This window comes from Sceloporus occidentalis, unplaced genomic scaffold (assembly GCF_023333645.1).
Source record: "Sceloporus occidentalis isolate IW3139 unplaced genomic scaffold, rSceOcc1.0.p SCAF_77, whole genome shotgun sequence".
Classification (NCBI taxonomy): domain Eukaryota; kingdom Metazoa; phylum Chordata; class Lepidosauria; order Squamata; family Phrynosomatidae; genus Sceloporus; species Sceloporus occidentalis.
In genome coordinates this window covers 1940222-1952449 of record NW_028317057.1, presented here as the reverse complement: position 1 = coordinate 1952449, position 12228 = coordinate 1940222, and the positions used below count along the sequence as shown (strand labels likewise).

General features: G+C 37.6%; 1 protein-coding gene across 8 annotated transcripts in view; it reads right to left on the bottom strand.

Annotated features, from left to right (window-relative positions):
- LOC149285553 (teneurin-3-like) overlaps positions 1-12228 on the bottom strand; it is a 328960-nt gene that overhangs the window by 56499 nt on the left and 260233 nt on the right. Inside the window, exon 12 of one of the 8 annotated variants that reach the window (XM_089495196.1) lies at positions 4190-4216. The exons of the other annotated variants lie outside the window; for them this stretch is intronic. Coding sequence (XP_089351322.1) covers positions 4190-4216 — 27 coding nt within the window. The remainder of the gene's footprint in view (positions 1-4189; positions 4217-12228) is intronic. 8 annotated transcript variants of the gene reach the window in all.

Sequence of the window (12228 nt, the reverse complement as noted above, 5' to 3'; positions counted from 1 at the left end):
AAATAATAAAAAGCAAGATGAACAATTATAGCTCTTTAAATATTAAAGTAATTCTGAAATTATCTTTGTGCCTTTGTGCAATATTACTTTACTAACTGAATAACTGGTTGGGGTACCAAATGATAAGGTTGATGAGGATGATGAAAACATTTCTGTATGATAGTTAGGCATCCTTAGTTTTTGAGATCAGCCAATCAGTGGAACGTTTTGATCGTGCAGCTATCCTATTGGCTACCTAGTGTTCTCGCTTCAAATGATATGTGAACATCTGGGCACATTTCATATACTATAATATTTTTCTAGTAAGGCTGCATAAGTTGGTTTCTATTTATTTATACTTTAGGGAATCAAATTATGAATATTGGTTTGGTTCACTTGTATTTAAATAATGATACATTAGTGGGGGGTTTTAATACCAAACCTAAATTGCCAGTTAAGTAGATTATTTTCCACCAAATCTCATCTAATTATTAAAGTTATCTTTGCAAAATGAAAGGTTGTATCTGCTTGGCTTGCATTTTATAATGCAAGGCACTTTCTGTAACTGAATGTGCCAGTTCCTTAATTTCTTCCTTAAAACGAGGTTCATAATTGACTTTTATCCTGCATAAATTTGCACAAAATGTTCTAATGGCCTGCGCTTCCTTTTTATAATTAGAACATTCAGATGCTGTGAGACATACACATATGTAGTAAGTCAGTCCACTATTAATAGGTGAATAACATAGGTGTCGTCTATCAAGGCATACTGGAAGCTCAACACATTGAAGGCACTCACTCATTTATAATTCCAACCTAGCTACATTTACATAAGGTAAGTATTTTTTTTTATAACAAATTAGAAAAATAATACTGCAAAAGACACAATGGCAAATTTAGGGAACATGCACCCATTGGCCTCACACTTAGATAGGGAAAGGGAAGATGCAGAAGAGGGGACAACATGACAGTAGCTCTTAAAAATCCTTCAATGGCAGCCATCTTTAATAAACCCATTAAAAATGAACCCCAGATATTTCAATACATGGAGCTCAATTAGGTAAAAATATTTCCGTTATTCATTCTTAAATAATTTTTTATTAGTTAATGACGTGTACAGTGTATTTAAAGATGACTGCCTATAAAACACATTATCCATTGCAGCTTGCCAAGGTGACTTTGGTAGTATCGTTATGAGTGGCGATGCACTAATCATCTCTCAGACACAGGGTTATACACAAGTAAAAAACGTGCATGTGCCTCAGTGTGAGAGTCTTGGTGACTGGGTGAATACGTGTAGTGATCACTTGTCAAGGTTTTAGTAAAAAGTCCATTCTTTGGGTCATGCGTGGGTTAAATTTTGGAACCCACAAGCCAGCCATGTTGTTACTGGGAAGCTCAAATATTTTTGACCTCACCTGCCTAAGTGTTTTGGATTAATAGTGTTTAACATGCCTTTGTTCTTTTGTATACCAAACAGTCTATATTCTCCGTTCATTCTTTATTTAAGTATCAGTGACTTCCTTGTCTTCTCATGACAGTCTTATGCACTGCTTTCTGTAACCATGCTAAGCATTTGCATCTACTGCTGGGATAAGGCCATCATATCAGTAACAAGTCTAAAACAATTAGTGAACGATGATAAGAGACTCATTTGAACAATCCTCGTTTATAGTACTGAATGATTATTTTATTCTGTTGAACATTACATTGGGAGTTAATAAATCAGGGAGAACGCTAGGTTGACCATGAAATCTGAAAGCTAAACAAAGGAAGAACATTCTGTTTGCAGAGGATGTCATCAGATATTATAACATTTACAGATAATTAAATGCCAGACTATAATCGTGCGGTCAATTCATTTCTTTTCACCGGCTTACATAAAGTAAATTCTTTTTAATATTGAAGATTTTATTTTTCATTAAAACCTGGGTGGCATTTAGAGGAAGTCGTGTGTGTGTGCGGACTGTTTTATCTAGTAAGCCATTAAAACAAATTATTTCTCAGGTTTGGAGGAAATTACACATCTCCTCTATTTACTATTATTTTTTATGGGTAATGACAAACAATAGGAGAGTAGATAAGCTGAATAATATGGGAAGTAGCTAAATGTTGTGATATTTATGGGTGAGTGGCAGTGGGGGGTATTACTTAGAGTACATATAGATGTTCCAGGTCCATGAATGTTTATGAAAATAATCTGACACGCCATCCTGAAAGACCACAATATATTTAGACATAAAAAAAAATCCTTTTCAGTAACAGCTTCCCTTTATAACACAAAGAAAGGGTGCCTTGGTTAAAAAAAAAAAAAAAAAAAAGGGAAACAATGCAATAACTTCACATTAGAATGACCTAATTACAAGAATAAAAAAATTGTTGACAACAGTTTTATTATTCCATATTCCATTAGGAGATGGCTTTGGACAGGGAATGAAGAAACGATACTTAGGGACATACTTAGGATCCTAAGTCTGATGATCAGCAAATGAAAAGATATTTAACAAAATCAATTGTCAAATTATCTGAAACATATAAAACAAAATCAAAACACGGGAACATACAAAAGCAGACAAGAAAAAATATATCTGCTTAATACATACACTGCTTGTTTGCTTGACATTTTTTGTTGATCAATATCATAAATGTTAACTACTTAGATGTTCTTTCAGCTTAGAATATACATGGACGCCGTCACAACTCCAGCTGGTAAGCTACAACCCCTATAAATCCCAGCAACCACCAGGTGTGATCAATACAGGGGCTGTAATGTAAAAAAAGTGTTCTAAGTCGGTATCTAGTCTACAGCAGAAGTAGCTTCTCCTAAACAAAGCTTGTAATTGTCACGATGAAAAATACTGCTGAGTTCGGAAAGCAGTAAAAAAAAAAACAAGTAAAAATCTTTTTAAAAAATTACCTGTTTTTTTTATATCTAAATATATATAAAATGTATATTTGTTCTGGATCTCGTTTAGAATGTGCTAATATAGCGTAGTGGGTTTCATGAGAGGTAGGTTGCAAATCATTACTAAAAATAGCAATTTCTGGCGACAGGTCGAGTTCATTTGAAATTGGGAGCATCCAGACTCGTGATGACATCAATGTTCAAGGGGGACTGTCACTCCTACTAATTCTTTCTCTGTTATACATCAATGAAATATTACCTCTGCTGTCTGGCTGTGCCTGATTCTTTTAACTACTTCCTAATATTGAGATATTTCTGATAATACTTTTCTCAAAAACATGATTGTGAATGATCTCTAGTGCTAGAGGTCCATGGGCTGTCTGATGAACAATGCAGAGGCTAGGGAGTGTTTTACAGATTCTGAAAAGAAGGATTTGCGTGGCTTCTTTAGCCTTAGGTAGGGGCAATCGGGGCTGCTGCTCTCACTCCCGCTCATGGTCTCTACAGCCTGAGAAAAATGGATATATGTGATATATGTCAGCACTCTGCTGCCCTTAGACCTGGGGAGATCATGGGGTAGAAGGAGAGCAGTAAGCAGCAGCAATGGGGGGGCGTCTCTTCTAAGTGCAGAGCCTGGGATTGGATCTCTACTTAAATCCCTGTAAGGAAGAAAGGATAATTTGCACAGGATGCCCTAGCTTGAGATTTTGGTGGAAATATAAAAAATTTCATCTAAATAACATAAAACTGGCGATAGATGGTTTTCCATGCCGGGTTAAGATATGAGTTTCATGTAGTAATAATTCCCTTAAAAATCTATTTTTTATATTAGCTTCTTAGGAATAACTTCTCTCTGGTATTCAAAGGGTTAAGCCATGCATGTTACCTGTGCCTAATGGCCAATGTTCTAATGGCTGACTTTTTTTGCATGATTATACCTGACTACAGCAAATAAAATAAATAAAATCATAATTTAGCAACTAAATTCCTCAATGGCAGAGCTGTCAATGGATGAAAATAATAATAATAATAAAAAAAAACAAAAAACAAGGAATGCAGATTTTGGTCCGTTTAGAGCCAGAAGAATGAATGCATATAAATATAAAAAAAATATGACCACAAAAAAAAGTAGTAATAATAATAAAAACGTCAGCAAATGCAGAACATTTAATTACATACACACAGAAGTACCATTGAGCAATGAGGAGTTATGGGGTTTTGTTCAGGACTTAAACAAAACATAAAAAAAAATGGCGTAGATATACATTTTAATGAAATTTATAATTAGTAAGAGAAATACAGTACCTTTAACTATTTTATCCAAGTAGTGAGCTTGTGAAATTGAAAAGAAGAAAAGAACAAGACAGACAGTTCAGGACACAAACTGTTAAAATTGGCATGCATAAAGATAGAACATCTCAATGTGGAAAAAACAGGGTATTTATAGAAAGGGTGCATCCTCGGGGGTCGGCAAACAAAAAATGTGATGCTTAAATACACAGCCCATCGATATATACATACAAACCAAGAATACTCATTTCAAAATGTCTATTTTGAAAAGCTTTGTTGCTAGCCATATCCCGATAGTATCTGAAAAATGCCCCTCCAAATTATCTGCTACGTGGTTGTGTCCCTTCATTAACCTTTCAGGTGCTAGGAGAAGTATATCACAAAAATAAAGCTCTGTTTGCCTCTCTAGCACTCGAAAGTCTTTCAATAGTTGCCCACCTGTTTTAAGAGGAGGAAATAATCCCCCCAAAAAATAACGTACAAATTTAATATATACAGAGAAAGCACGTTCTTGGAAACACGGAGACAGCAGCCTTGTGCAAAAGGGTATTTTAAATCAGGCCTTATTGCACTGATTGCAACGTTTGTCCTGCGTAATAACAGACATGGTCACAGCAGGAAAAAGCAATCAGATTCTTACTAGGTATTCCATCGAAAAGTCTCTTACCAATGACAATTACCGAATGGTAACCGGAGAGTCTCTTAACAGCTCTTCGTTGCATGGCAAACGATAACAATATGGGTTATCCAATTCACATGCCCTGTATTTCACGTCTTATCGGGAGCAACTAGCTTTATAGGGAGGAATAATTCTCCTGCATACTTGCGCAACCCGGTAATTCTTAAAAAGGCAAATGCGGCAATTATGCAAAACACCGAGCAAACGTATGTGCAGGGGATCTTTAATGTGGGCATCACGGCTCCTGGGTTAGCTTCAAGACCACCAACTCGCGTTTCATTTGGGCCGGTAAACACAATAAATTATGCTTCTCAAAAGGTGAATATCAACGAGCCGGCATAACGCCGCAGACTGTTTATTGTAAATCACATTCATTATTTATATGATAAAATAGACCTAGGTTTCCTTGTTTCCGAACATAAAATGAAATAGAAATTATCTATTTTCTTTTTTACTTTCTGCCGAACAACGTGGAAGAAGAAATATCACCCTATGTGGACGGTACAAGTGCCCATGCAACGTGTGCTGGTAAATTGCTTTCTTTTCTTGTTTCCCAATCAATAAAGGAACTTTATAGAACAGCGTGCGATTTGAACACTTATTTATTAAGATGTAGGTTCCCAGTGAAAAATAGAATTGAGATCAGCAGCTTGATTCAACACACGTCAACAAGCATCTTCTTCTAAAGCCCACAGGGATGGTTGTTATTTATATGCAAGATTTTTCCAAGAAAAATAGACGAGTAGTAATGATATTTACAGAGGTAGCAGCTCGCCTTAAAAAAAAAAAAAAAAGAGAGAGTGCTAAGAAGAGTACAAGGGAGCTGACATGAGAGCGCAATATGTCGAAAGGCACAATGCTCTTATTGTTGGAAAATTATTCGAAACACGTGCTAATTATTTAGGCAAAAAAACAACAACAGCAACAGAAAAAATAAGATAATTTGCCTGCTTAACCATAATTATCATTGCTGGCTCCTGGTTATTTCTTGACAGTTTATAAACAAGTAAATTTAAGGTCATCTTTTTCTGGCTCTTTGAGACAGTCAAGGCTCCTTAAACCTACACGAAGTTCTATGTTTCTAAACCATACAATTACAATGGAAGGCAGCATTAAGCGAGATAACTATTTGAGGACTATACTAATACATGACACATTATCCACCTTCTCTTATTTCGTGACTATGGGGTGCGTTATAATGGGCAGGCATACTACATCTCCTAGGAAGGAAAGAGGACAAGAGTGATTTGAGTCCCGAGAGGGACTGTCCGTTCGAAACAAGGACAACTGGAAGCTATGACAAAGAAACTATACTGAACAGAAAATATTGCTGCCTTACAAAATGTATGCTCTGAATGTTTTGATGGTCAAAGATGACATCTGGTAACTCTCTTGCTGTGTTTCCATGGACTATCGCAATCACACACTGTGCGGCGGTCCTTTTTTCTCTATTACTCTGACCTCTCTTAGTCAGTCGGACTCAACCGATTGTCCTCAACATTCATCTGATTACCCCGTTTTCCTCTTTTGTGCTTGCACGTCATATTGTGTGCGTATGGCCCATTTACTGCACATCCGGACAATGTACAGCGTCTGAAGCATTGTATGGCTTGGTGGAGACAAATCCTGAATGGGCATTAAGTAACGCTTCAGTAATGAAGTCAGGCTGGACACACACACACACACACTAACATTTGTATAAAATCTCTAAATATCATGCGATAAAAGCCTCGATGAGACCGTTTTGACCGTACATACGATGACAGGTGTGACTGTGGAAATGAATGGGTGCTCTGCGCCTCTAGCATCTGAACAAACAGGGGGTAAAAGGAGAATATGGCTGCGAACAGCGTGTGCATTTACTGTGTTCTAAGCAGGTAGTGCCGAGGGTGAGCCAAGGAAAAGAAGAATCAAATCCACATCTACCCAAACACACTTTGATTCAACTCTCATTAACACAAACAGTATCCAGCTGTCTGAGGCTGATTGGAGTTGCAGCTACAAGCTTTTGGCTTGCCGAGTGTGGTGGCTGTAATCCAAAAATAATTTTAGCACGGTTGTTTAGAGGGAGACAGCTTATAAAAAGTGACGAGTGGTTAGAATCAGACATCTTGAAGCAGCGTGGGATGCGCATCTTACCTCCGGTCCTTATATACTTTGTTACTAACAGATTCCTTAGTAGGAAAGTATACGCTCTAAAGAAAAAAATGACTGTGCAAACTCTGATCAATAGAGCTCACAATCTAAAAGGCAAAGACTGGTGAATACCATATTATCGTCTTCACTCACAAGCTCTGATGAGTTTAACTGCTCCCAAATACGAATTGTCTTCCCCTTTTGCTTACAGACACAATGTTACAGTATAACAGATAAGTATCACCTTTCTTAAAATATATAAAGCCGGAAAATCAACCCCCCCCCCCGCCTTCTCACTTTATGTACTGCACTTTATGGCAAAAATAACCTCTTCAGTTGAGCGAGGCATGCAAGTCATTACAATGACATAGTTAAAGCCATTAAGACAGATAAGGCAGTGTCTCGAGGGTCCGAAGAGCATTCGCTTGGCACCCACATTGTTATTCCAAGCGTCCTTTTCAGGGCATGTAATATGTCAGAAAACGCTCGTCTCTATTATACCGTTCCGAGCGTGGCCTTGTCTAATGACTGCTATTAGCATCCCATTAAAGAAGCACATAGGTATCAGCCTTGGATTATTCATGCACCAGCTTCTCCAGATATGATAAAATGAGACTAGTCTCTGAATAAGTATATTAAAACCATTTATTCCAATCAGCTGGTGTTTTAATCAGCAGGAACAGCATGCCCATTGATTTGATGTTCATTAATTGGTACTCATCTCACTATTTTATTACTGATTATTCTGTCATAAAGGATTAGAACAGTAACACAATTTACACTGCCAGATAGCTGCCCCTTATTCAGAGACTGCGTGTAGATAGTCGGTATAGTCACCATTCTGCTAATAGAATGGAGTATACCCATTAAAGATTAAGCCACAGTAATGGATAATAATGGAACCCGTTTCAAACCCCATAGGTTCCTGCAACAGTTTTAGATCTCCGAATGAGATAGAATTAAAATAATAAAATGGGGCTGATCAGTCATTTTTATCTTGCTTATCTGAAACCGACTGGTTGCCAGACATATTAATAATCCTGTTTCCCCTCACATGTTCATTACATATTCCATTACCTCTGCTCTGTGCCTTTTTAAATACAACTTCTAGGATCTGTCATAAAAATTACAAATATAAAGCTTAGTCTATTAAGTAGACTTTCATCAAATTTTTGTATGAAGTATCATATGAATAATAGTTTTTAAGTATATTAAGTTATATGAATAACGTTTCAGAAACCTAATCAAGACTGAACTCGACCAGCATAGAATTTAGTGATTGAAAATAAACACCATCTAATTCTACATCTACAGTCTTTAGGAAACTATTATAGAGAACACAACCCTTTAGATATTCCGCATTTCTTCATGTCAGCATTTTCTAGCCCTCATAAGCTAGACACTGCAAGAGAATTTGATGACCTCCAGCTTACGTGGACCAATTACTGGACAGCCAAGGGTAAGAAGAGTAAACACACCGTTAGTTCCCTGTGTCCATGACAAGGCTGGATAAATCAAGGGTGTTTATGGCATATTTAGTGAAATGTCCACCACCTACACTGAGTCATACAGCTGGAAGCTGACTAGGTGAAAACCATACTCTGGAGCATTGGTCCAATTCTCCACAAAGTCCATCCGTATTAGTATGAGAACAGGGCTGGGGCAAGTGGAGGCAAAGCAGGTGAGTCTTGAATGAGACTTTCCAACCACCACAACTCTGAGCCATCATACTTCGAGCGGACACACCAACCTGGAGAAGTTGTCAAGTATGACGATCGGTAATAAAAATGGTGTCAGGAGGAATATTGATACAATTTCCTCATGTTAGACACTAAAGACAGGAAGAAAATCCCAATATATCAGAACGAGAACATTTATATTTACAAATCGCTTTCATAAATCAAATGCACATTTCATTATGGATACATGCAAACACTCCTCACAAACATGACACTTTGACAGCCTTGGGGTGGGGGGAATCAATGCGAATGTCACTACCAAGAGTCTAAATAAGCTCCTGTCGCTCTTATTTACCCACTAGTTATAATGGCTAATTATACGGTTATGTATTCATCTGCGTTTACTACAGAATCAGTTTTCTCGAAGAACTCTCACATTATCGTCCTCTGCTAAAGTCAAGTTTTGTGGCTTTCTATCCTGTAATTACCAGTGACACAATATGGTTGTTTTGTAGGAGAGACACTGCGGGGAAATACAAGCCAAACTGTTAATATCCAGACACGAAAACAGAAAAAGCTATAACAGGGGAGAAGACAATAGGGGTGCCATCAAAAATCTGTAGCGCACATATGCCAGAAGAATGTATCTCAAGTCACAGGAGAACATTTTAAGCGTACATTTCACCGAGACGGATATGCCAGGATGTGCAGATTGTGTTGTTAGTATGTCTTGGGATGCCTGTTCTAGTTAAACCTGCCTCAAAGCCATTATCAGCTGAAAACATGCTGTGCTGCCTTGTGATCCTCTGTTATCCCAGATGTTTTAGTAAAATATAACAGCATTCAGCAGGTAACAATTCGACTTGAAATGAAAAGGCCTATCAGTGCTCGGACTGCTCCGTGTCTTACACGCCGATAATATTTGGCAAGGTCCCAAAACATAAAACAATTAAAAGAGGCTTTATGACACATTTTGTTTTGTGTATCAGAAACAGAACGTTAGTAAAATTGTTAAACTGTACTGTTGTGCGCTAGTCATGTAGTCTACTGACCCTTAGTGAGCTCTCAGAAACAGATCCGTTGACAAGCAAGACATTGCCCTCAAGGGCTTTTTTCATGAGACACCTAAAATGTCAACAAACTATGTCATAATATATTACAGCTTTAGTAGATTGGGGTCCAATAAAGCTATGACTGCAGATGGATATACACGGTGTGTCATAAGTATATCTAACCCCGATGAACACTGTGGCACTGCAGGTACCCGCAAGGTCTCGCATTGACACATGGCATGTTAAGAGTGTATCAGAGACCATGGGTATTTAGTGACACAGATCATCACTACACAGCTTCATGTGTCTTCACCCTCACTAATATCTCAGAGACTGGTGGAGAAGGCTTGTGTTGTGAAGCAAGACCTTCATTATGAAGGCATTCAAAATAACTAGTGTCATGTTGTCAAGGCTCAGTGAATCTCTGCTTATTTTTAATGAGGCCTTCTTCTCAGTGTCGATGAGCTGGGCAATGACAGTTAAAACAGAGGGGAACAGGACAGATTAGCTTTATAACATAAACTAGAGTACATTATCTCTCCATCCTATGGTCAAATCATTTCAGAATAGATAAACGGCACAAAGAAAATATCTTTTTTTCATTTATGGAGTTCCCACTCACTGAACAAACATCCAACTCTAAAATACTAATATGAATGATACTTTGCATAATAGTGTAAATATCAATAAGATATTACAAAAAATATGTCACTGGACTAGACTATATCACACCTTTTCTTCTGAAAATCAAAAATGTAAATGGCAGAAAAAAAGGAAGGACCCCTGTTGTTCCTCCCTCAAGGCCAAAAAGTGCACACACATGCAGAAATAAACCTTATATGTCCCACAAATTAACAGACATCATTTTGAGGATGATACATAATAAAATCAATCAAGAAATAAGATCTCGTATAATGTGCAATCCGACGCAGAGACTACTTTAGGACCTCTGCACAAAAGCTGCATGTTAAATACTCCAATGATTCTTCTCTAATAATTGTACAAACATCCTTTAGGAACACTGCTTAATAAGTCAAGCATGGACATATCCTACGCCTGTAGTTGCTGAAATACCGGTAAGTAAGCAATAATAAATATTTATTATTTAATACGCCCCGACATGTTCCCACAGTCCTGTAAAGAGCTGAGTTTATATATAGAGGTTTATTATCCATACAACAAAAAAATGCCGACGTGAGGCTACAAATATTGGGAGTGTTAAAAAGAGAGACCTATCTTATGACTGTTTACAGAAGAAATTTAAAGACTACGTTCTTGCTTTGGAGTGGGTTTGAAGATCATATGCAAAGCACATACATGTAATGTATAGCAATGCTCATAGTTTTTCAACAGAAGGCTTAGCAACCCAGATAATTAAAATCCTTGAGCTGGGATCTTGCATTTACTTAACTAAAGAAAACCGTCTTTATTTTTTATTGCTCATTACTCCATGGGGGATTAATTAATGAATGCTTAATGATATTAGTCCACAATTAGATCACTTATGCTTAACCACATGGCTTCTATGCATACACATATAAATATAAATTTTGGGCAGAAAGATAATTGTTTAACACTGTAGCAATTAAGCAGCTGTAGCTTGTCTTGTGTGCTAAGTGATGGAACTCCAGGCAGATACCATAACAGATGGCCACAGCCACCCATTCCACTGTTAAGGGATATATTTTATATACTTTTTTGTAAAAAAAAAAAAAGTATTGAGAAATCAAAACAAGGCAGCTTTCATCTAATGCAAATTCATCAATTTGCAATTTAGATTTTTTTTGTTTAAAAAAAATAAATGATTTGATGTATTAAAAGACAGAAAGTGCGCGGTGGCGAAATGATTTTGTTTATTTCTCGCATGCAGTTGACTTCCCACCAACATAATTATTTACTGAATTTGTACAGCTAGAGAAACTAATGGAAAAGCAGCTGGCAAAATATTTTTTATTCATAGGGCTTGGTTTCATGTTTTCATGAATAGTTCAATAGTTAGCGGGTGATAGCAGGGCTCACACATCGACCATGTTTTCCTGGACACAAGTAACTTTTACATGCGTGCTTATTATATTTATTACTTACAATATAACAGTAACGAAAGGATAAAAGAAAAGCATTGTCCCCGTTTACTTTAATTCACCTTCATAATGAAGGGAAGGTGTTACATCTGTCTTTGAAACCAGGGGAGAAATGGCAACCCTAGCTGAATTTTTGGAAAAATCAATTATTATTGCAAATAATGTATATGTATCTATATCAGTAGCGTACCTAGCGGGGGGCGGGGGGGGCGGCGGTCCGCACCAGGTGCCGCTCATCAGGGGGGTGCCAACTTGCCGGCACCCCTCCAGAGACGGACAGCAATGTCCGCCGCTGGAGGAGCAGGCTCGCAAGGGAGCGGTATCTGAGGTCTTTAGCAGACCTCCGGCTCCCTTGAGTGATTTTAAGCCGGGTTCAACCCTTGAACCCGGCTTAAAACCACTCAAGGGAGCCGGAGGTCTGTTAAAG